The sequence below is a fragment of the Symphalangus syndactylus genome, chromosome 17 (genome assembly GCF_028878055.3).
Source record: "Symphalangus syndactylus isolate Jambi chromosome 17, NHGRI_mSymSyn1-v2.1_pri, whole genome shotgun sequence".
Taxonomy (NCBI): Eukaryota; Metazoa; Chordata; class Mammalia; order Primates; family Hylobatidae; genus Symphalangus; species Symphalangus syndactylus.
In genome coordinates, this window is record NC_072439.2 from 56,394,806 (window position 1) to 56,420,978 (window position 26,173).

The 26,173-nt window shown below is 36.1% G+C and overlaps 1 protein-coding gene across 1 annotated transcript in view; it reads right to left on the minus strand.

Moving 5' to 3' along the window:
- GPR149 (G protein-coupled receptor 149) overlaps nucleotides 1-20,805 on the minus strand; it is a 95,776-nt gene extending 74,971 nt beyond the window's left edge. The window contains exons 1-3 of the mRNA XM_063620267.1: nucleotides 19,538-20,805; nucleotides 18,422-18,614; nucleotides 12,114-12,562 (exon numbers count right to left, since the gene is read on the minus strand). Of these exons, the coding sequence (XP_063476337.1) occupies nucleotides 12,114-12,562; nucleotides 18,422-18,614; nucleotides 19,538-20,518 (1,623 nt within the window). The 5' untranslated portion in view covers nucleotides 20,519-20,805. The remainder of the gene's footprint in view (nucleotides 1-12,113; nucleotides 12,563-18,421; nucleotides 18,615-19,537) is intronic.
- Nucleotides 20,806-26,173: the final 5,368 nt, after the last annotated feature.

The window sequence follows — 26,173 nt, forward strand, 5'->3', positions numbered from 1 at the left end:
TATAGGATAGTTGGGGTAACAAAATAAATGATAGTATAGTTTATGATCTATAAGTTAAAATAAATATCTATGAGTCCACACTGATATAAATAAATAAATAGGTAAATGAAGGAGAAGAGATAGCTTTTCCTGACAATAGAATTCCCATACTAAATATAGAAAGAATGGTAGAAATAAGACCTTGTGAAGATGGCAGATAGGAGGTAGGACTAGCTTGCAGCTCCCACTCAGATGGACAGAGCAGCATGTGGAGACTCACATCATGAACTTTTGCTCCAAGAACTACTGCAGAAACATACCAAGAAAGCCAAAAGAATCCACAGACCCTTTGATGGAATTGGATCACCGCTGCAGGCTCCCTGAGACCCCAGAAACCTGTGAGTCAGCTTGCATTCTCAGCAGAGAGGCCCATGGTCTGAGGCAAGTTCTCAGCCTGGTCACTGGCTGCCTGGAAATAGATGCGAGGCTTAGTGGGGCACGGTGGGAGTGAGTCAGGCCTCTAGGACTGTGGGCTGCATTTGGGAGAGGGGTGAGGCCTGTGACTGTTGACTTTCCCCCACTTCCCTGGTGACCTGTGTGACTCAGCATAGGTAGCCATAATCCTCTCCTTGGGAATATAACTCCATCGGACAGGGAACCACACCCCCATCCCCCACAGCAGCTACAGCAAGCCCTGCCCAAGGAGAGCTTGAGCTCAGACATGCCTATCCCTGCTGCCACCTGGTGGTCTTCCTCTACCTGCCTTGGTAGTCGAAGGCAAAAGCACTGATCTCTTGGGAGCTCTATGGCCCTGCTCACCACCTGAGAAACCTGAATACTTAACCAGGTGTCCCTAGGGCAAGTTTACATCCTCCCTATAGGGCTGCAGCTGATGCACTCTTGAAAATGTCACTTCCTGGCTGAAGGCCAACCAACACAAAACCGGCACACTAAACAAAAACACGACCAAAGGCCCTCACAGAGTCCACTTCACACCCCTGCTACTTCCACCGGAGCAGTTGCTGGTATCCGTGTCTGCAAGATCTGAAGATGATCACATCACAGGACTCTTTGCAGACACTCCCCAGTACCAGACTGGAGTCCAGTTGCTCTGCTGGGTGGCTAGACCCAGAAGAGCAAAAACAATCACTACAGTTTGGCTCTCTGGAAGCCCCATTCCCAGGGGAAGAAGGAGAACACCATATCAAGGGATCATCCCGTGGGACAAAAGAACCTGAACAGCAGCCCTTGAATTCTAGATCTTCCCTCTGACATAGTCTGCCCAAATGAGAAGGAACCAGAAAAACAATTCTGGTAATATGACAGAACAAGTTTCTTTAATACCCTGAAAAGATCATACCAGCTCACCAGCAGTAGATCCAAACCAAGACAAAATTTTGGAATTTCCAGAAAAACAATTGAGGTCAATTATTAAGCTAATCAAGGAGGCACCAGAGAAAAGTGAAGTCCGACTTCAAGAAATCAAAAACATGATATAGGATATGAAAGGAAAATTCTTCAGTGAAATAGAAAGCATAAATAAAAAACAATCACAACTTCTGGAAATCAAGGACACCCTCAGAGAAATGCAAAATGCACTGGAAGTTCTCAGCAATAGAATTGAACAAGCAGAAGAAAATACTTCAGAGCTTAAAGACAGGCTTTTGAATTAACCAAATCCATCAAAGATAAAGAAAAAAGAATTTTAAAAAATGTACAAAGCCTACAAGAAGTTTGGGACTATGTTAAACATCCAAACCTAAGAACAAATTGGGTTCCTGAGGAAAAAGAGAAATCTGAAAACTTGAAAAACATATTTGAGGGAATAATCCAGGAAAACCTCCCCGGTCTTGCTAGACATATAGACATCCAAATACAAGAAAGGCAAAGAGCACCTGGGAAATTCACTGCAAAAAGATCATCTCCTAGGAACATAGTCATCAGGTTACCGAAAGTCAAGACAAAGGAAATACTCTTAAAAGCTGTGAGGCAAAACCATCAGGTAGCATATAAAGGAAAACTTATCAGAGTAACAGCAGATTTCTCAGCAGAAATCTACAACCTAGAAGAGATTGGGGTCCTACTTTTAGCCTCCTTAAACAAAACAATCATCATCCAAGAATTTTGTATCCAGTGAAATTAAGCCTCATAAATGAAGGAAAGACATAGTCTTTTTTCAGACAAACAAATGCTGAGAGAATTTGCCACTACCAAGCTAGCACTACAAGAACTGCTAACAGGAGCTCTAACTATTGAAACCAATCCTCAAAATACACCAAAACAGAACCCCCTAAAAGCATAAATCTCCTAGGACCTATATAACAATAACACAATGAAAAAAACCAAGGTATTCAGGCAACAAATATCATGATTAATAGAATAGTACCTCACATCTCAATACTAACATTGAACGTGAATTGTCCAAATGTTCCACTAAAAAGATACAGAATGGCAGAGTGGATAAGAGTTCACTGACCAAATTTCTGCCATCTTCAGGAGACTCGCCTAACACATAAGGATTCACATGGACACCAAAAGTGAGCAAGAGTAGCTATTCTTACATCAGACAAAGCAAACTGTAAAGTAACATCAGTTTAAAAAGACAAAGAGGGACATTACACAATGATAAAGAACTAGTCCAACAGGAAAATATGATAATTCTAAATATACATGCACCTAACACTGGAGCTCCCAAATTTATAAAACTATTACTGCTAGACCTAAGAAATGAGATAGATGGCAGCACAATAATAGTGGGGGACTTTAATACTCCACAGACAGCACTAGACAGGTCAACAAAGAAACAATGAACTTAAACTATATCCTAGAACAAATGGACTTAACAGATATTTACAAAACATTCTACCTAATAAGTGCAGAATATACATTCTATTCATCAGTACATGGAACATTCTCCAAGATAGACCATATGATAGGCCACAAAACAAGTCTCAGTAAATTTAAGAAAATTAACATTATATTAAGTACTCTCTCAGACCACAGTGTAATAAAATTGGAAATCAACTCCAAAAGGAAGCCTAAAAACCATGCAAATACATGGAAATTAAATAACCTGCTCCTGAATGACTATTGGGTCAAAAGTGAAATCAAGATGGAAATTTAAAAATTCTTTGAACTGAATGAGAATAGTGACAAAACCTAACAAAACCTCTGGGATACAGCAAAAGTGGTGCTGAGAGAAAAGTTCATAGTATTAAATACCTACATCAAAAATTCTGAAAGAACACAAATAGACAACATGAGGTCACACCTCATGGAACTGGTGAAACAAGAACAATTCAAACCCAACCCCAGCAGAAGGAAAGAAATAACAAATATCAGAGCAGAACTAAATGAAATTGAAACAAACAAACAAAATTAATACAAAAGATAAATTAAACAAATAGGTGGTTCTTTGAAAAGATAAATAAAATCTGTAGACCATTAGTGAGATTTATCAAGAAGAGAGAAGATCCAAATAAGCTCAATTACAAATGAAATGGGAAGTATTACAGCTGATACCACAGAAATACAGAAGATTATTCAAGGCTACTATGAATGCCTTTATGCACATAAACTAGATAACCTAGAGGAGATGAATAAATTCCCTGAACTATACAGCCCTTCTAGATTAAACCAGGAAGATATAGAATCTTTAAACAGACCAAACAAGCAGCAAGATTAAAATAGTAATTAAAAATTTGCCAACCAAAAAAAGTCCAGGACCAGATGAATTCACTACTGAAGTCTATCAGATCTCCAAAGAAAAATTGGTACCAATCCTATTGACACTATTCCAAAAGATAGAGGAAGAGAGAATTCTTCCTAAATCATTCTACAAAGCCAGTATCATTCTAATACCAACACCAGGGAAGGACATTATAAATAAAGAAAACTATGGACTAGTATCCCTGATGAACATAGATGCAAAAATCCTCAACAAAATACTAGCTAACTGAATTCAACAGCATATCAAAAAGAGAATCCACCATGATCAAGTGGGTTTCACACCAGGAATGCAGGAATGGTTTAACATACATAAGTCCGTAAATGTAATACACCACATAAACAGAATTAAAAACAAAAATCACATAATCATCTCAATAGATGCAGAAAAAGCATTTGACAAAATCTAGCATCTCTTTATGATTAAAACCCTCAGCAAAATCAGCATATTAGGGACATATCCTAAGGTAATAAAAGCCATCTACGACAAATCCACAGCCAACATTATACTGAACAGGGAAAAGTAGAAACCATACCCCCGAGACATGGAACAAGACAAGGATGCCCACTTTCATCACTTCTATTTAACATAGAAGTCCTAGCCAAGCAATCAGACAAGAGAAAGGAAAAAAGGGCAAATTGGCACAGAGGAAGTCAAGCTGTTGCTGTTTGCAATGATCCTGGAAAACCCTAACGACTCATCTAAAAAGCTCCTAGAACTGGTAAATAAATCCTGCAAAGTTTCAGGATACAAATTAATGTACACAAATCAGTAGCTCTGCTATACACCAACAGCAACCAAGCTGAGAATCAAACCTAGAACTCAACTCCTTTCACAACAGCTGCAAAAACAATAAAATACTGAGAGGTGAAAGAAAAGAAAAGCTACCAAAAACTGCTGAAAGAGATCATAGATGACACAAGCAAATGGAAACACATCCCATGCTCATGTATGGGTAGAATCAATTTTGTGAAAATGACCATACGGCCAAAGGAAATCTACAAATTCAACGCAATTCCCATCAAAACACCACCATCATTCCTTCACAGAACTAGAAAAACAGTCCTAAAATTCTTGTGGAACCAAAAAAGAGCCCACATAGCCAAAGCAAGACTAAGCAAAGAGAACAAATCTGGAGGCATTACATTTCCAAAATTCAAACTATATTACAAGGGCATAGTAACCAAAATAGTATGGTACTGGTATAAAAATAGGCACATAGACCAATGGAACAAAATAGGGAACCCAGAAATAAAACCAAATACTTATAGTCAACTCATCTTCGACAAAGAAAACAAAAACATAAAGTGGGGAAAAGATACCCCATTCAACAAATGGTGCTGGGATAATTGGCAAGCCACATGTAGAAGAAAGAAACTGGATCCGCATCTTTCACCTTATACAAAAATCAACTCAAGATGGATCAAGACTTAAATTTAAGACCTGAAGCCATAAATATCCTGTAGGATAAAATTGGCAAAACCCTTCTAGACATTGGGTTAGGCAAAGTCTTAATGACCAAGAACCCAAAAGCAAATGCAACAAAAATAAAGATAAATAGATGGGACTTAAGTAAGCTAAAAAGCTTCTGCACAGTGAAAGAAACAATCAGCAGTTAACAGACAAGCCACAGCATGGGAAAAAATCTTCACAATCTATACATCAGACAAAAGAGTGATATCTAGAATCTACAAAGAACTCAAATAGGTCATCAAGGAAAAAACAAACAATCCCACCAAAAAGCGGGCTAAGGATATGAATAGACAATTCTCAAAAGAGGATATACAAGTGGCCAGAAGCACATAGAAAAATGCTCAACATCACCAATGATCAGGGAAATGCAAATCAAAATCACAATGTGATATACCACCTCACATTTGCAAGAATGGCCATAATTTAAAAAAATAGATGTTGACAGGAATGTGGTAAACAAACACTTTTACACTGTTAGTGGTAATGTAAACTAGTACAACCACTATAGAAAATGGTGTGGAGATTCCTTGAAGAACTAAAAGTGATATACCATTTGATCCAGCAATCTCACTAGAAGGTATCTACCCAGAGGAAAAGAAGTCATTATACGAAAAAGATACTTGCACATGCATGTTTATCACAGCAGAATTTGTAATCTCAAAAATATGGAACCAGCCCCAAAGCCCATCAATCAATGAGCTGATAAAGAAATTGTAGTATATATATATATATATATATACATGGAATACTACTCAGCCATAAAAAGGAACAAAATGATGGCATTCACAGCAACCTGCATGGAATTAGAGACTATTATTCTATGTGAAGCAACTCAGGAATGAAAAATCAAACATCATATGTTCTCATTCATATGTGTGAGTTAAGCCATGAGGATGCAAAGGTGTAAGAATGATACATTGGACTTTGGACGCTCAGTGGAAAGGGTCGGGGCTAGCTAGGGATAAAAGACTACACATTGGGTACAGTGTACACTACTCAGGTGATGCGTGCACCAAAATCTCAGAAATCACCACTAAAGAACTTATTCATGTAGCCAAATACCACCTGTTCCCTAAAAACCTATTGAAATAATAAAAAAATAAATAAAATGTGTTTATGTGCATCAGGAATCATGTATAAAAATGTTTATCACCACATTATTCATAATACACAAAGAATGAAACAAAAAGAAGAATGGTAGAAATAGAAAATTACCATCACATAATAATTGTTGCAGGTAAGATTCATCAGTGCATGCTAAAGTTAGTGGGCAAGTTGTGATATGAAGCATAATATCTTCATAACCTCAAAATGTCTCTCCACAATACACTTAAAAATTACAAGGGGTAAAAATAGGAACTTTACATAGAGAAATCTGGCAGACACCAATTTTATGAAGGGATCAAAATTCACATCACCATCATAAGATGTATCAACATCATGTACCTTTTGATACCATCACAAGATGTATCAACATCATGTACCTTTTGCTATGATGCACTAGAAAAGACAAACATCACTTTTGTGACATTCTTGTCTTTAATTATATCAATTGAAAAATAAGACAATTACTAATTGAGGGTTATTCCAAAAACAAAAAACAAAATTGGCCAGTAGTCTTCAAAAGAGTAAATGTCATGTGAAACAAAGAAAGGCTGAGAAGCTGTCACAAATTGGAGGTAAGGAGACATAAAAACAAGTACGATTTATCATCAGGGATTAGATCCAGAACCAGAAAGAGGACAATTGGTAAAACTGAAATAAAATTTAGAGATTAGTTATTAATTTCTTGATAATTGCATTATACAGTGTAACGTTTACATTAGTGGAAACTGAATTAAGATATATTGAAACTCTGTACCATTTTTTTTGCAACTGTTTTGTAGGTCATGTATTAGTTCACAATAAAAAGTTTAAAAAATGTAGTGAGTTCCTAGTCACTTGAGTTCAAGTAGAGAGTAACCAAGAAGAGATTTAAGCCACAGCTGGGTCATTTCAGTACACAATCTTTTAGGTTTCTTAAGCCAGGAGACTTTTATGAGAAGGTTAACAGAATTCTTAGCTAACAGATAAATTATATGATTCCACACAAGCTTTGATCCGATGCTAATTCCCTTGAATTTGTAGAACGTGAGCAGTTAGAGCTATTTTCCTTATTGCAGCAAATGATGCATGCTGTGAAGATCACAAAATGTACTATGAAATATCTGAAGTAGTTTAGAATAAAATTCCCTTAGGTTCAAATTCCAAGATCTTATATACTTGAGAACAAATTTATATTCATGGATGAATTTTCAGCCACACTTCAAAGAGCCACTCTAAACTATACCAGATAATGACACAAAGAGCTGAAACAATTAAATTGAGGTTAAAGTTATGCTGTTAAGTGGAGAAAAGCAGAGCCCATGCAGCAGAACTTTTTTTGGTTTGTTTGTTTTTGTCAAAAGTAAAAATATATGCATAGAAAACAGCCGATATTTTATACAACGAAATGTAAACAGTGGTTAACTCTGGGTAGGTGGAAGTGAGTTTTTTCCTTGCTTAATGGCAATTTCTAGATTTTCTACAACAATTGTATGTTAGTTTAATAATTACAAAAACAATAAAGTTTATACTTTTAAAAAACTAGGCAGTGTAGCAAATTTTCAAGTTTCTGAACAGCAAGTTATAAACTAAGCACTTCAAACAAATGGATGTAGTCAAAAGTAAAGTATATTCCAGATGATCATTTTTGTTAAGATGACCGGGTGGAGGCTATAAATAGGTTTTAAGTGGATTTTTTTCTAGTATGGTCATTTCAGTTAAAATGTCAGAAATTACTCACAGACAAGTTTAGGCATCTTCATCTTAAGCTAATAATATCACAGAAAACAGCAATACACTGTTCTTGTTTTTTAAATAGTTTATTTTTTAAAGTGAAAAGAAAAGATGCACAGTTTTTAGGAAGACGAAAGAGATATGTGTATTGAGTATTTTCTTCCAGGCTTATGCTTTATGGGTCATATATTAAATAGAAAGAATTAATTTTGCCCTGCACTTCAAACTCATGTGCATTCTCTAGCCATTAGAATCTAAAGCAGCACTTTAAAATTTTTAATGTGCATATTAGCCCACTGGGGGATTTTGATTCTGTAGGTCTGAGGTGGGACCTTGGTTTGTACAGAAATCATCTGGAAGCTTATTAGGAATGGAGAATCTTGGATCCCATCTCATATCTAAACAATCAAAATCTGCATTTTAATAAGATACCCATTTGACTTGTATGTACATTAAAACTTGAGAAGCTCTGATCTAAAGAACTCAAAATAGCCTAGCTGGCTTTTGGATTCTGTAGTTTCCTATGAAAATTACTTAAATAAATAATAATATTTAAAAAATACTATAGAAACCAATGCTGCTACTAAACTCTGTTAACAACTGACACAACATAACTTTAGAAAACTATTTTTAGACAGCTAAAACATTTTCCTTAAAATGAAAATAAAATTTCCTTGATTCTCAGGCGACTGTAAAATTAGTTCTTGTTGGCTTTATTTATCCCTTAAGCTAAGTGGTTATGTAGTAAATTTAAACACAATTACCTCCCCCTGCTGTCTCTCATTTGAGAGGGAATATTTCAGAATCTGTTTTTAAAACATCCTACTGGCAAATTGGAGGACCTTGCACCTTACAGATCCTATAATGATAGGATTGTAAATAGATTAAAAGTTTCAGGATATCTATGTTTTTGATTCACAAAAATAAATGAGTGAGTTTCTGGAACTCTAAAACAAAACATTAAAAGGAAAGAAAATGGAATCCAGGGTAATTTTATGAACTTAGTATTAAAAGAGAAAATAGAGTGATCACCCACAAGCCAGTCAATTATTTTATAAGTCCAATTTTCTTTATTCATAGATGACAAAATTTGGGGTTCTAGAAAATTATCATTTCATTTCAGAAAGAGTCATATCGGTGGCTATAACGTTAAGACTTTCTAACTAAAAAACTCTGACATTTCTGACTATTCCTTCTGAACTTTCAAAATGGTAAACTGCTTAGATTTCTACGTATTAGGGGTTCAAAAAGAAGTAATTGTGTGGCCAGGTTAAAATTGAATTTTAGTCTTATGAATACCTTCAATTCTTGTAAATTTTATGGAATCACATTTAAATCTACTGAAGCCATTCTAATCCCATAATTTCTACACCTTAACCTTGAAGTGATGATATTCTCACTCCTACCAGGACTTCCAAGAAAATATTCTGAGAATTGTTAAAACAAACTTTAAAAAAAAAGCATATTGTGGAAATAAAGGAGAGCTCACTAAATATGTTTAAAATCAAATCTGCTTTTTAAAAAATCCTGAGAACACATACTATTAAATGTAGTACCATTAGATACAAACTGGTAAATGTTTGAAAGTACAACCATAAAATAATCAAAAGAAGTAGTGTTTTTATAGAGTAACTGCAGTGTCTACAACACACTTTAATGCATCACTATATAAGATACGTATGTTAACATTGCTTTGAGAGCAAAAAACAGCACTGGGAAGAAAAAGATAAAAATGAAAGTCCTTTCTAAGTCATCATTCACTTCCATGTAATATTTGCTGCTGAAGAAAAGGGTAAGAATTAAAAGCTGTTTTGGTCTTAGGAAAAGTTCTCATAAGGTTTTCAGTCCTAAATGTGCTTTTGCTAGCATTTTAAATTACAATGTGAACATTTTAAAATTTGTGATTTAAAATGTTTTGTAGAATTTTGTAAAACTTTTTTAATTTAAAAATTTGTATTTGTATTTAAGGCTAACCTTAAAAACCACAGGTACTTTTACTAAGGGAAGGTTATACAAAAAATGTCAGTCTGTGGTTTAGGATTTCTTCCTGTTGTTTTAAAATTTACGATAGTATTTTATTTAATTTTTATTAGTCCCTGGAAATAAAAGGTTTTACCTTTCCAGAATATTGTATTATCCATCTTTTACCACTAATCATTATTTTTCATAGCGACCATTTCAGAGAAGTTTCCTGGAAGACTTGATCATCACAGTTGTTTAAATTCTATATTTAACAAGTCAATATTTATAGCTGAAAGATATCTGGATTGATCAAAGTTTTATACTTTACATAAATCATTTTAATTTTTGATTTAAAGAAGATTGTGGGTAAGTTGTTCTTCATCATTCTCCCAGGACAATGTACTTATGTGCAAGCAGTGTCTGATTCTTTCACATTTCTAGTTATAGTTATTTGACTCTACTTTCCAAACTATAACCAAGGCTTTTAAATGAGGGCATTAAGTTGTGGTATTTTACATAATAATTCCCACGGTTTTGATGAAATAAATAAGAAAATTAAGCTACTTAGTAACGTTAAATGAACAAAAGTAGGCCCCAGAAGACTATATATAGCATGATACCATCTTTAGAAGGCTCAAAATTAGCAAAGCTAAACAATATAGTATGTTAGAAATCCATGCACTTGTGATAGAAGAATACAACAAAAAATATGAGTAAGATTCAAGATAGCTGTAATCCGTAAGGGGTAATCACGAGGATGATATAGGTGACTAGCACAGAAGGTAGTTACGAGTTATTGGGATGCACACACACACACACACACACGCACACACACAAACGCGCTTCATTATGAATATAACTTAACAATTTCTAAGTGCAAGACTAAGAGGTTTAGATTATTCAGGAGCAAATTTGCGATGAAAATTTTGGAATTCCCCTCTTAGCTAGGGAAACACATTTTTTCTAAACATATGGAGCATTGTGTTCTTTGGCCTCTAACTTTTACTGTATTATTTAATTTATAACAAATATTTAGTGATATTTTCCTTTGATTTCTAATCTCTAAACAATATGCACAATTGTCTCTTCTTATAATATATTTTATACACCTTATTTTACTATTCAACTCACTTTTAAAACAATGGTGTCAGGAGACTAGTAGTTTTATTTAATCAGTGAGAATAAAGAAAATCTCAAATTTATTCTGCTTATATTTATAGTTGGTGTTATATGATCATACTTTTGATCAATGAATACATTATTCGTAGCAGTGTATTTCTAAAATAATGCTTTCGATTCCAGAGATTAGGTGCATGTAGATTCTGATTTCCATTAACTCATGTAGAAAAAAGACTCCTTTTTCCTAGGAAATCAATAGATGGAAAGCAAGGGCAACTTAATTATCACATATGAGAGCTTGGGGAAAGAAAAAATCTCATATAAGTACCACACTGCCATTTCAATAAGTAAGAAGGATCCCTCACCATTTTAGGAAGGCTGAAATCTAGGAAAGGATGAGAAATTCAAGTGCAAATTCTTTTAGTTTTATAAAATATTATAAAACCATTCTTCCATATTTAAGGAGATGGAACATTCATAAGGGCTTGCAAATGCTCACGAGAATATATTCTGGAATAATTTTTTTCTGCTGGGTACTGGAGGGATTAGTTCTAGTAAGACTGATAGACAAGCTACTTAATATAGTTTCAACAGAACAACACTTCTCACTGCTAGTTGTGTAAATATTTGCCTTTACATGAAAAAATAAAACTTCCCTTGGAGACTTAAGAGATACCTTTGGAATGGAGGAGGGAAAAATGAAATCTACAAATTAAATTAATTTGAACCATGAGTTCTGAGAATCTAATCTGAATTTATGCAGGTTACTTGAGGTTAAAAAAGAATGCCCTACCCTTCTTAAAGAGCCTGTTTAACTCTTCCTATTATAAAATGTATAGATTTTAAACTGATTAAAAGAATTAAAAAGTCCTTCAAAATAAACTTTGAAATAAAATTAAATATCATGGAAATTAATTGAGGCAAGTGAAGTTAATGTTGGACTTGATTGAATAAAATAAACACCTGATAATATTTTTCATGACTATCATATTTAGTATCACTTTTAATTTAACAGCAAGAACGACTTTTACTGTACCTGACGAGGGGTTCTTTCTGATTTACTCCTACACCACTCCCAGTCTGAAAGATCTGGTTTCTGACACTCTTCATGAGACAATCTTCTTTCTGGCCCTTCAAAAAAGGTAGTTTCTTCATAGTTACTATCACCTCCTGTTTTGTCAGAAAACGCACCCTTTTTGTTGTTGGAATCCTGTTTAGCTTCTGTAATATCAGTATTTGTGCATTTGTTGATGCCTCTTTGTGTGGAGCTGTCCAGAGAGGGTGTGGTGCTGATTTCTACATTTATAACGTTGAAGATGCTACGGTTGTCTCTCTGAGGGTCTTTTGCAGTTTCACACTCAGAGTTCATCAGGTTGTGATAGAATATGGAATTTTCATCATCATCATAGTAATCTTCATGTGCTATTTTATAAATCCCATAACTTTTTTGGAATGATAGATTGAATTCAAAGCCTTTTCTCTTGACTGAGTAAAAATAAAAACAACAGTTTATGGCTAGTAAGTAGATAAAAACAACATTGGATATATATAGCAAATAAAAATAGAAAGTGCATTCAACTGATTATTATAAATTTTAAAACTATCTTCATTTACTTTTTGTCAATTATGCAAAGAAATTGTGCCTCACAAAATTATCTTATCACCCTGTGCCTAATTTTTCTCATTTTACACAATGAGGGTCTTGAAATATATACAATCTTAAAAACTCTTTCAGTCTCTAAAGAAGCCTTACATAACAAAAACTTAGCTATACATTAGGAAATTCTCCAATACATTGTTTTAGCTTTTCTTAGTCTAGCAATTATTTCGCACATTTCCTTGTATTTTGGGATAAGATATATTATTTATTAATTTTATTTTGCTAGAAATTATTAAGTAGCCTTAATATTATGTGAGTTATTCAGCTAAGAATACTACCAATAAATATAACTTCTTTAAATATTTTGGTATATAATTTTTTGTCATTTATATGTCTATAAATGCATACATTAAAAATTAGACCATGCTGCAAAACAGCTTTTAAATTTTAAAAAATAACACGTACATTTCTGATACAAATAAATGTGAAACAAACTGTAAAAAATTAGATGGATTAATTTTTTTGTAAATTGAAGCACTTTACAATGTCTATAAAGCTGATTATTACAAGAAGAGTTTAGCAGGAATGCATAAAACATTTTATGATTTAAATCAGGAGAAATATGATGATATAATAATTATAGTACTATTGGTGGAGTGATGCAAGGTCTTAGAATAAAAAGCAAGAAAGTGACAGAAAGTGATACAATTTTTATGTTGAATGTGATTAAATGCTAGATAAGTTTTATATATTAAGAATGAAATTATATCAAGGTGGTAGACAAGATATAATTTAATGTTTTTGCTTTTATCTGTCAAATCATGGTTTGTTTCAAACAAATTTTCTACTTTGATAGCTCTGTGTTTTATACTGAGACATTTAGCTGTCTTTGGCAGAAAAAACATATGAAAAGCTATAATCTTTCTATGGAAAAAATAAGTAAAATTTGATTCATTTTGCAATATACCCTAGTGTCATTCATACGCTGATTCTATTACTGAAATGTTTCTCAGAATCTAAGATTTATAAACCAATTCTGTTGACTGAAAAATAGAATTTATTAGTATCATTCATTGTTGTTTGAGCCAGAACACAAACAAGAACAAGTTTGATCCAAAGAAGAAATAAAAGTAGAAACAGATGTTCATATTTTATATACTGTCTCATTTATATTTTTACTGACCTTTTCTAGTAACATAGTCAAGTAAAATTAAGTTATGCTGTTTAACTTGCTTTAAGAATGTGAAAGGCGAAGGAACTAAAAGGATGTTTAAATTATTGATGGGTTTCTATTTTTCTCCAAGAAAGATATAAAGTGACAAATTGTCATTTCAAGGCCATTAAGAAAACAAATGCTATCATAAAATCCCAATTTTGTGATATAACATGATAAAATTGATGTCTATGACTATAATTTTATTAGTTGCACATTGTAATCTCAAATATATAAAGCAGAAATGAGTAATGTTTTTGAAGGAGTGTGCAAAATGTGTTAAAGGAGACTTCACCTCCATGTCACAAGGGACAAGGGGCAGTGTAAGGTAGGCTGTGAAGAGAAGGGAGGATTATCAAGAGACCATGATGTGATAGAACATTCTGAGGCCATTTTGCATTTGTCGGTTATCTCATTTAACACACCAACAACCTTACATAGTAAAAAACTTATTGATTCTATTTTACACTGGAGAAAACAGGGGGTGACAGACAAAAGCTACTGAAGATTACTTACAGGTAAAATGATAGGAATTTAAAGCTAGCTGTTTTCAGAATTGGAGTTATTTGCCTTTATTTGAAATTGCTTTCTTGCTGATCAGACCCATGAAAGAATTATGTTAATGGAAGCAGAGTTACACAATGTGCTGTTTTTAAGTCAGAGGAAATACAACAATTATGAAGTATAATCAATGGAAACACTTCCTGTTAGTGACTTATCACTTAAATGGCAAATTCTGCCTGAAGTAACTAATGTACCTGAGATACTTAACTTGAGATAATAGGTTATAACAATATCATAAAGTTGACAATGTAAGATGAGAGGCTGGTTGTAAGGGGGTGAATCCCTATAAAAATACATTGAAACAACATAGCTAATAATCAAAATTATGTTGAAGAAAATACGAGAATCAGAGTCAAAACTAATCACTTTTAAGTTCTTTGAGGGCAAAGACTAGGTCTTTTTTTTTAATGAACCAAAATTATAAAATAAAAAGTATCTATGGGGCCAGTTAGGTAACATTAATTATTAACAAAGGCAAATGGGAAAGTTCTTCCTCCATCTAAAGGAGGATTCTTGGCTCCAGCCAGTTGTGGGGAGATTAGGGGTTGTGTTGTCAATAATTCTAATTTTTCAGACAAACCAGGTTCATAGACTTGATATAAAATATCTTGATCTTAAAATTTCAGTCCACAATTAAAATTAGTTATAAGTAACTATAAAAATTGGTTAAAAACCAGATCTTTGAACCAAATTCAGCTCATGGGTCATGGGTTGGGAATTTCTGTTCCTTGTTGAACATGCAGCACAGTGCTAGACACATAGTGACTTTTTCCCTAATAAATATTTATTTATTGAATGAGTGAATGAATGAATGAATGAAGCAACCTGTAAGAATCATGCTTGGTGTGATAGGAATGGCTTGTTAGGTTAGCCTTGACTCAGTGATGCTAGCTGAATAAAATATGATTTCAAAAAAATGGTATCTTTGTAATATTGATTTATTTATAGGAGGAAGGCCTTGACAGTGCTACAGTTCCTGACTCCTACTTTTATATCACTAAAAAAATTACATAGTTGAGATTTTTTAAAAACTTTTTTTGTATTTCGTGTGTGTGTCTGTGAAAGTCAGAGATCTTTCATTGATTAATACTTTGCACGAAACTTAAAAGCCATCAGAATATTGTCCAGTATCTTTTGAAATTTATACTAAACATCTTAAAAATAAATATAATTTTTTGTTCTTAAAAGCAAAATCCTTATTCTTCCAAAATCCTTGATAAAACATGAATTAGCTCTAGTCTTCTGCTTTTAATCACATCTTGCCAATTATAATTTTAGATGTGAGTAATTACATCAACTTATAAAAACAAATCATTCTTCAGAGTAATGTCACTTACCAGATACTATCATTTTGTCAAAAAAAAATACCAAAAATCTGTTTTTTATACAATGTGTTTGACATTTAGCTGTTTAATTAAAAAAAAATCATGTCAGGCAAACAAAATGAGTCTGAAAGCCATATCCAACCAGTATGTCTACCGCCTGAGACCTCTATGTTAAAATCATTTGAGGAAAAAACAAAAACAAAAACAAAACAACAACAACAACAAAAACACTTTTGAGACACTAGTAGTACAGATTCTTGTTGGAAACAGGAGAGGATTATTATTTCTGCAAATTATTTTCCACTGCTCACATTCATTTTCTGGTTGCACATCTTTCAGTTCCCATTTAGTGAAGTTGAGATGTATAATTATATTTACATCTTCAACATTAACCTATGATAAATGTTAGGAAAAAAATATCTTCTCTCCCTTGCTTCTGAAGTTCACTGACTGATAAAGGATGCAAAGAGAGGGAATCTTAGTTTGTTATGGACAAAAAGTTTAAACATAAAACTCGAATCATCGAAGAATTAGGATACTCTAGCTGATCAAACACCTGGCCCACCTAAGCATGTGCTACCTTTGGGGTTTTAAAATTTTGTTATGTTACACTATCAATAGGAAAATTGATGGCGGCTGCTCAGACAGTAGAAACACATCATTGTTATTGTCAGAATTTTCTGATATCACAGCCTGGATCATAAGAGGGAAATGGAGCCATTTGAACATTAAGCGTCTTAAACTAAAGTTTCTCACAATGTTTTATTTGTGAAGCCATGCTTCTTTGTCATAAGCCTTCATATTTCAATTCCTTCTTTGGGATTTTAAAATAAACACAAATAAAACAATGGTAATTTTAGAAAAAAATGTTATTTTGATCTTGAAAGACATATTTTTAATTTCAAACCTGTGATATGAGTGTGACTGTTGATTCTGCTAGCCTGCCGTAAGACTCTTCTGTCTGTGCAGTACAGAAAGCAGAATATTTCATAGGTCATTTACAAGAATAAGTCTGTTATTTGCTTTGTTTTCAGCTCTGAGATGGGTGGTCCCCACTTTTAAAAATGACTGCCTTCAACCAATTCATTAAGACTTTTCATTTTCACTGGCACTAGACTCATCCCTCTCACAATTTTAGATGTTGTAAGACTGGGCTAGTTCACTAGTTTAGTGGCAAAATGCTAAGATTTATTAGAATGTTAGAGTTTTGAGGTTTGTGAATTGTTTCCTTTAAGTTATGTTTTTATAAGTGGCTCATAAGGGTTTATTATTAATTTTCTCTGTCACTGTTGCTCTGGATATTAATCTTTAGAGACACATCATTATTATAAGTTCTAAGGTTATTTTGAAGACAAATGCATCTGCCATCTACTATTAATAAAACTTAATGGCATTCTTAACAATAAAAAATTTTCTTGTCATTTGAAAAATATCTAGACATTCTAAATTTTAAATGCCATCACTATGACAAAGGAAAAATGGCCAGTTCATGGCTAATTATATAAAATAACTTTGTTGTTGAATTGATTGCAGAGTATACTTTGATATCCTCTAGATTTTGCAACCCTAAATAAAATAGCCTGAGATGGACTGTTTTTATTTAATCTTCATCTCTGTTAAAGAATAATGTACTTGCATACTCTGAGCAAAGGACAATTAATAGGACAGTTAATGCAGCATACACTAATGCATTCTCAGATTTATTAAGTGATAGAATATCCTATATTCTGTCTGGAATAATACAATAATCTCCTTTTTCTTCCTGGCAGAGTCAAAATATACAGCTCATTCCTCAACACTTTTCCTGTCTTAGCATATGGGAACAATTACACTGTAGGGAGTTCTGGAAGGGACCCTGCTTTCTACTCTCATTCTAGGTGTACTCTTCAGAACACAGAATCTTCTTTAAGTAAATAACTTGGCTAGATTCATACATGAACACATAATAACAAACTGTCACTTGTGTCTTTTTTTTGAAACTGAGAGTTTTGTTTGTTTTTATGTTTGGACCAGGGCGTGTGTGTGCCTGTGTGTGTGGGTGTGAGAGAGAGAGGCCTACACTTACAATTTGTTTTGGAACTGTTTTCAAGCACTCTAATTCCTTACTCTGAAAACTTTCCAAAACCCTGGAAGAATACTAGCAGTAAAACAACAAAAATGCATTTCTTTACTGTTCCATTGCATAATAATGTTATAATGTAATGAGTTTTCAACTCCTTTCAGAGGGTTAATAATCCTTTTTCAAATGCAAGCTTCTTATAGCATTGCTGCATCTCATTCTAGACTTGGGAGGGGAATATATTTTCTATTCTGGACTAAGAACTATGGTGAATGTATCATCTAAGTGCCTTTGTTGACATGGTGTGCTGAATGAATTCTAGTCTTTCCTTTTTTTTTTCTACCTAAAATAATTATTCAGTGCCACAAGCACTTCATGGGGTTTTTCAAAACCAGCTGCATTTAAAATCTACCCCCAAACTGTTGTAGTGATTGTTTCATATTATAATTTCTTCTCACTATTTACCACTTACATTTATCCTTGGACTCTCCATCCCCTATTGAGGCAACTTTGTTAATAGACCACTTTTCTGAAAGTCACTGAATGCATATTTCTGCCAATCACTGCAGTGTTGAGGACTTACTTTTTTCCCCATCGGATGCCACTGCATATGCGTTCTGCCTGCAGTTGATGATGCAGCCACAGGGCAAGTGGGTCCAGCGTTTGGACAAGACAAACACTGGGGTTACAGTGGTGGCCAGCAGGGTAAGTAGAAAGCTGAATGTCTCCAAGGGAAGGCTCTGAAACCCCACGACGTTCTGGACCACCATGTGCATCTGCAAGGGCAAGAGAACTTCAGACCTAACCTAAAATTATACTTTATACTTCTCAAGCCTTCTCCCACACACGCTGCCTCAGTTCCCTTTCCAGTTCCTTCTCCTGATGGACAGCGGGGACCTCTGCTGCGGAGCTGGCTCCCTGTCCTTGGTGATGGGCTCCTGGGAAAGGCGGGGCGCACCCCCAGGGTTGGGAGGGGTTTCAGCTTTTGAGTGCCGGGTCTGCGCCCGCTGTCTATTCAAGACTCCACCAGAAAGGCACACAGTCTACAACGTGGAGGACGCTAGCTGGGAAACAGGCGTCCGTGAAACCCGCATCTGATTCTCCGAATGGCCGTTGTCGCCTCCCTGGACCCTCACCTCCGCCCATGCGCGCTCGTCACAGCGGGGCGCCACTCTGCCACCTCTTAATCGGCTTCCTCCTGGAAGGAGGAACAAAAACCTGTTTTGTCCCCTGTCTTCTCCCTCCACAACTGATCTCTCCTCCCCTCTATCCTGCCCTGCTGGAGATGGGCGTCGTCCTCACTAGGCGGAAATGGAACGGCGAGAAAGGGATGACAGAAGGTTGAGGGGGAAAAAACCTTTTAATTCCCTCTCTCCTTTTCTGAATACTCTCAGATTTTGCTGTGTGAGACAATATCCTTGGCCACCACCGATATGGAAAACTAAGTCGCTCGCTACGGAAAGCCATCCCCACGCCCCTGACTTTTGAAAGGAAAAGCATGTAGTAGTAAAGGTTTCGCAGCCAACTAGCCCTCTCCGGAACTGCCTTCTAAGTGCATCTCTAAAACCCAGCGAGATACACTTGGAAGCGGACTTCACTGTGTCTCTTGGTGACTCCCCAAACCGGCGACGCCGGTCCCAACATTCATTTACACTGTCTGGCACACACACTCGCGCTTTGTGAGCAACTGCACTTTTACCATCATGGGCAGCCAAAGGACGACTTTTGTAAGCGCTAGGATCAAAGCGAAGCGCTTCTGCGCTACGGTCACGGTGAAGCTCCTGGTGCCATAGAGAGTACCCCGGTTCTCACGCCTGCAGGCTTCAGCCCCAGCGGCAGCGGGCGCACCCGGTCCGAACACGGTGTCCGAGCTCGAGGAGCATCCCCCAGAGCGCCGCAGACTCGGGCCCGGAGCATCCTCTGGGGACAGGGAAACCACTCTCCCCGCAGTGGGAGGGGTCCCAGGAATTGAAGCTCCACGGGTAATTTCCTGGTAGTTGGCGTAGAGTCTCGGCGGCTCCTCCGAACACAGCAATCGGTGAGTGAGAGGGACTGAGAGGCCCAAGAGGATTCCGAAGGCCAAAGCGTACACGGTAGAGAGGAGCAGCACGTAGGAGCTGGAGCAGTCCACCAGGCAGCCCCAGGGCGTGCGCACGAAGGCGCCCCAGCCGCACAGCGGGAGCGCCGAGAGCAGCAGACTGGCTGTCCACACGGTTAGCGCCACGCCGAGCACCTGGCCCGATCTTCTGGAGGCTGTCTGGCTCCCCACACCTCTGTGCATCGTATAAAAGTTGTAAGAGACTAGGAGAGTCGCCTTCAAGTTGCTAGAGAGGCCCTGGCATAAATACAATAAGGCAGAGGTGGTGCACAGAAATTGGAAGTAACTGGGGACCTCGTTTGGCCACTGCAAAAACATGAAGATGGTCACCGACAGGACGCTCATGAGATCATCCACAGACCAGGAAGCCACAAGCATGGACACAACAGTTCTGTTCTGCATTGTCAGCAGGGAAATTAGTGAATAAATGCTGCCCACCAAGGCTGCAAAAGTCATGAGACATGTCAAGCAAAAAAGATAGATATTCAGAGTTCCTGGCGGATTTAAAAGGTCCGTAGAATTATGATTCTCTTTCCACAGGCTAGAGTCATTTGTTGATAAGTTACTGAGAAATAAAGACATTGTCCTTGGTCAATATTTAATTTCCCTTATCAATGAGTCTGATAATTTTCTCAAAAGAAAGACCGGTTGCTGCAAATCAGATTTCATTCCTCCTACCAAGCTCCCCTCTAGATGTTCTCCTGGTCAGTCCTGCAGGAAATGGTCAGGCATGTCTCCTTTAGATCTGACTCAAGCTATATTTAAAAATTAGGTTCCATTTCAAGCATAAAAAAATAAAACCCCGAACAAACAACTTTTCAACATTCCAATTAAAAACAAAGCAAAAACTCCTTCCCACCATCAAGTTTCAGGGAAGAAAGCCAAAAAAAAAAAAAAAACCAAAACAAAACAAAACAAAGAAACAAAAACAAACTCTTCAGGTACATTGAAAACCAATGATGTCTGGATCCTTTGGGGTCCTTCTTATGAAGCAAAGCAGCTTGTAGCTTGAGATAATCAAACTCTGTTCACTTTTAAGAGCAGTAAAATGATGCATCTGGTTCCAGAGCTGGATTCAAAGGCAGGAGATTGTCAGGTAGGTTTCAGCTTTGAAGGTGGAGAGAGAGAGAGAGAGAGAGGGCAAGCGCGAGCCAGTCAGAGGGAGCTTGTGCACAGAATCCCATCTGAACCGTTGTGTTCTGATTGAAGAAATCAGCCTGTGATCCTCGGAGCTGCAGGAAGGAGGAGTCAGCTCCAAGCAGGAGAGAAGCAGGAAAGAAAGGGAGGGGAGTTCAGTGTGTGAACAAAATGATATACGTATATCTTAGACTGCCTCTTTCAAAGCAAGAAACGGTGTCCTTGCTAAGCTTCCCCTTTGGTTTCAACATGTAAAACTAGTCCAAATACTTGCTCATGCTTGATGTGAACTACAAATATCACCTGTGAGAGGTCTAAGCTACTCCAGTAACTAAAGAACTGCTTTTATTCTTACCTAGACTTCCTGCTTCATAATCCATTGGAAAAATGATATCATCAATCCCATGTATAAGAGTAAGATGTATCAGATTTCTTTTAAAAAAAATAGTGTACTTAAGATTGTCATTATAGTCCTCATTACTCTAAATGGGATTATGCAGAATCTTTGGATAGAGTCACACTAGCTTTAGACATTTATTTATAACTATTTATTTTCTGTCAATGGCATCAAGTAAGCAGGCTGTCATTCGAATAAATGATATGTCTAAGTATCCATAAAGTCCGAAGATATTACACAGGGCCTAAAAGGAAGATCACCCTACATTTTTAACCAGAGTATTTGGGACATACAATAGTTGTATCTCTGAATGGTCAATTTTGCAAGATGCGTGATTTAGCAAAGAAGTAACTAACAGAAATACTTCTGGTCCAGCATTTCCCAGGGTGCTTTAGGGCAGCATTCTTCTCAGCTCAGCCTCATGACCAGATGGCTGCATTCTCCCACATAGTGCTGGAGGTCTAAATGGAAACAGGCGAAGGGAAAGGAAACAGTTGATATGATAATGATTTAATAACTGGAAGTAGTAATAGGACTGCAATCATTCTTTTCATTTTAGAAATAGCCGAAGTATCATTTTGAATCTGAATCTGTTCAAGTAGAAAATGGTTGCAGTAGTCATTACCAGCCACACCCTTCAATAAACACAGCAGGTATTTCACTTATCTTGATATGTTTATTGTTTGATTTTCCCCCTCACTCAGCAAATGGAAACAAAAAAAAAAACACATGTAACAGCTAGCTCAGCACTCTAGCTCTCCCTACTGGTAGTATAGACTGTGTAGGGCTGTGTGAGTAGGAAAGGTTGGGGGTACATTTATTTTAAAATAATGTTGATTCAGAAAGCATGATGAAAAACAAATCTTATTTTTGAAGACTTCAAAGTTCCGTGACATGCCATTCTGCCTCTTCTCACAAACCTTATTCTTCCTTGCCATTGCAAAAATATTATTCTTCCATATGGTATTGAATCCTGCATTTTCAGTTAGGTTGGACAATAAGTCTCAGATTGTTAATATACAATGAATAGAAATTAATAATAGCTACTGTAGTACCATTTCAGGTCTGAGAACATTTCCCCTATTATTATTATCATTTATGGGTTTTCCATTAAATATAAATTTGGAAAAGGGATACTTAATCACGATGTTGTACTGTTCTTTGGGCTATTACAGAAGAAACAAGAATGTTTAGCACATTTCCAAAGGTTGGTAGTAGAACTGCAGCCAGGAGAGAGCTAGTAGAGATATCTGAATTTAACTTTAGACTCTGCTATTGCAGGATAGGTATCCTAGGACAAAAATTCTTGTACTTTCTCTGGGTGTCTGTTTCTGTGTCTGTAAAATAAAGAGGAGTCTTAGTCCATTTTGTGTTGCCAAAACAGAATAGCACAGACTGTGAAATTTATAAAGAAAAACATATTTCTCATAGTTCTGGAGGCTTGGAAATCCAATATCAAGGTGCCAGCATCTTGCAAGGACCTTCTTGCTGCATCATCCCATGGTAGAAGGTAGAAGGGCAAGAGAGCATGAGGGAAAGAGAGAGAGAGAGAAAGAGGAGGCTGAACTCACTTTTTTTTTTTTTTTTTTTAAAGAGCCAGGGTCTTGCTCTGTCACCCAGGTTGGAGTGCAGTGGCACCATCATAGCTCACTAAAGCCTCCAACTCCTGGGCTCAAGTGATTCTCCTGCCTCAGCCTTCCAAGTAGTTGGAACTACAGGTTTGAGCAACCATGCTCAGTTATGTTTTTTTTGTACTTTTTAGAGGCAAGGTCTCACTATGTTGCCCAGGCTGGTCTCAAACTCCTGGCCTCAAGTGATCCACCCACCTCGGCCTCCTAAGGTGTTGGGATTATAGGTGTGAGCCTCTGAACATGGTCTCACTTTTATAACAAGCCCACCTTCTGCAACTAACCCACTTCTGAGGTAATGGGTACACTCATGAGAGCAGAACCCTCGTGATTGAATCATCTCTTTTTAGGCCCCACTTTCCAAGACTCTTGCATTTGTATTAAGTTGTCAACACATGAGCTTTGGGTGACACATTCAAAGCACAGTGAGGGATTTGACTGGATTATTTTTAGAGACCTTTCTAGTTCTAAAATTAAATGATATAATTTTTAAAAGTTCAGGTTAACCTTATCTCTATTTTATTTCCTGCCTACTTTGCAATAATCAGCATTGTCATCTAATAAGAGGTGGAAGCCAGCAAGAACTAATGCTTGGGTCTGCATGATTTCTCCTTCTCTGTGATAGCATAGAGGCTCCTGTTTATATGAAGGTAGTATAAGATTCAAACAGCCTGAAATCTTGAGCCAACTGAGAGATTAAGGCTTGCTCTGGAGATCTGTATGAACCTAAAGCAAGTTTTGTATGAATGAGAGGTAAAATTTGTTGTGTAAATCATTGAATTTGTGGAGCTGACTGATAATGGATAATATCCTAGCTCATCTCAATATTGTTAGATATATTATTGCTCCCCTTTCATAGGTGAGAAAACAGAGGCATGAGAGATTAATTGATTTGCCCAAAGTCACACATTTATTAAGTTAGATTTTAAAATTGCAGTTTAGTTCTGCATTCTTAATCACAACAGATACATATTTGCTAGTAACTCCTTTTTAGTTCTCCATCCTTGGGAACACTTTCAATGGATATTGATAATCATAAAGTTTTATTTCTGCTTTTCTTTCAAAGTATGTTTGAAATGTCTCATTTTATAAAATTTTAATTTACAATATTTTACCAGCCTTTATATTTTATAATGTATTATATATGTATCTACAACATACATAAATATATGTTTCATAATACATTATATGTATTATAAATGTATATATGTATTTATAATGCATTATATGTATTAGAAAACATAAAGGTTGGTTAAAGGTTGTTTGTAAATTGAGTTCATGAACATTATTATATATGAGTGATGAGTTTCTTGAAAATTGTCAACTTTCTCCTTAGCCATAATTTCATTTTCTTTAAAATATCCTCCTGAGGGAAAAAAATCATTCTCAACGCATTTTTTTTTTTTTTAAATTATACTTTATGTTTTAGGGTACATGTGCACAATGTGCAGGTTTGTTACATATGTATACACGTGCCATGTTGGTGTGCTGCACCCATTAACTCGTCATTTAACATTAGGTATATCTCTTAATGCTATCCCTCCCCCCTCCCCCCACCCCACAACAGGCCCCAGTGTGTGATGTTCCCCTTCCTGTGTCCAAGTGTTCTCATTGTTCCATTCCCACCTATAAGTGAGAACATGTGGTGTTTGGTTTTTTTGTCCTTGCAATAGTTTGCTGAGAATGATGGTTTCCAGCTTCATCCATGTACCTACAAAGGACATGAACTCATCATTTTTTATGGCTGCATAGTATTCCACGGTGTGTGTGTGCCACATTTTCTTAATCCAGTCTATCATTGATGGACATTTGGGTTGGTTCCAAGTCTTTGCTATTGTGAGTAGTGCCGCAATAAACATACATGTGCATGTGTCTTTATAGCAGCGTGATTTATAATCCTTTGGGTGTATACCCAGTAATGGGATGGCTGGGTCAAATGGTATTTCTAGTTCTAGATCCCTGAGGAATCGCCACACTGACTTCCACAATGGTTGAACTAGCTTACAGTCCCACTAACAGTGTAAAAGTGTTCCTATTTCTCCACATCCTCTCCAGCACCTGTTGTTTCCTGACTTTTTAATGATGGCCATTCTAACTGGTGTGAGATGGTATCTCATTGTGGTTTTGATTTGCATTTCTCTGATGGCCAGTGATGATGAGCATTTTTTCATGTGTTTCTTGGCTGCATAAATGTCTTCTTTTGAGAAGTGTCTGTTCATATCTTTCACCCACTTGTTGATGGGGTTGTCTTTTTCTTGTAAATTTGTTTGAGTTCATTGTAGATTCTGGATATTAGCCCTTTGTCAGATGAGTAGATTGCAAAAATTTTCTCCCATTCTGTAGGTTGCCTCTTCACTCTGATGGTAGTTTCTTTTGCTGTGCAGAAGCTCTTTAGTTCAATTAGATCTTATTTGTCAATTTTGGCTTCTGTTGCCATGGCTTTTGGTGTTTTAGACATGAAGACCTTGCCCATGTGTATGTCCTGAATGGTATTGCCTAGGTTTTCTTCTAGGGTTTTTATGGTTTTAGGTCTGACATTTAAGTCTTTAAACCATCTTGAATTAATTTTTGTATAAGGTGTAAGGAAGGGATCCAGTTTCAGCTTTCTACATATGGCTAGCCAGTTTTCCCAGCACCATTTATTAAATAGGGAATTGTTTCCCCATTTCTTGTTTTTGTCAGATTTGTCAAAGATCAGATAGTTGTAGATATGTGGCTTTATTTCTGAGGGCTCTATTCTGTTCCATTGGTCTATATCTCTGTTTTGGTACCAGTACTATGCTGTTTTGGTTACTGTAGCCTTGTAGTATACTTTGAAGTCAGGTAGCGTGATGCCTCCAGCTTTGTTCTTTTGGTTTAGGATTGACTTGGCAATGCGGGCTCTTTTTTGGTTCCATATGAACTTTAAAGTAGATTTTTCCAATTCTGTGAAGAAAGTCATTGGTAGCTTGATGGGGATGGCATTGAATCTATAAATTATATTGGGCAGTATGGCCATTTTCATGATATTCATTCTTCCTATCCATGAGCATGGAATGTTCTTCCATTTGTTGGTATCTTCTTTTATTTCATTGA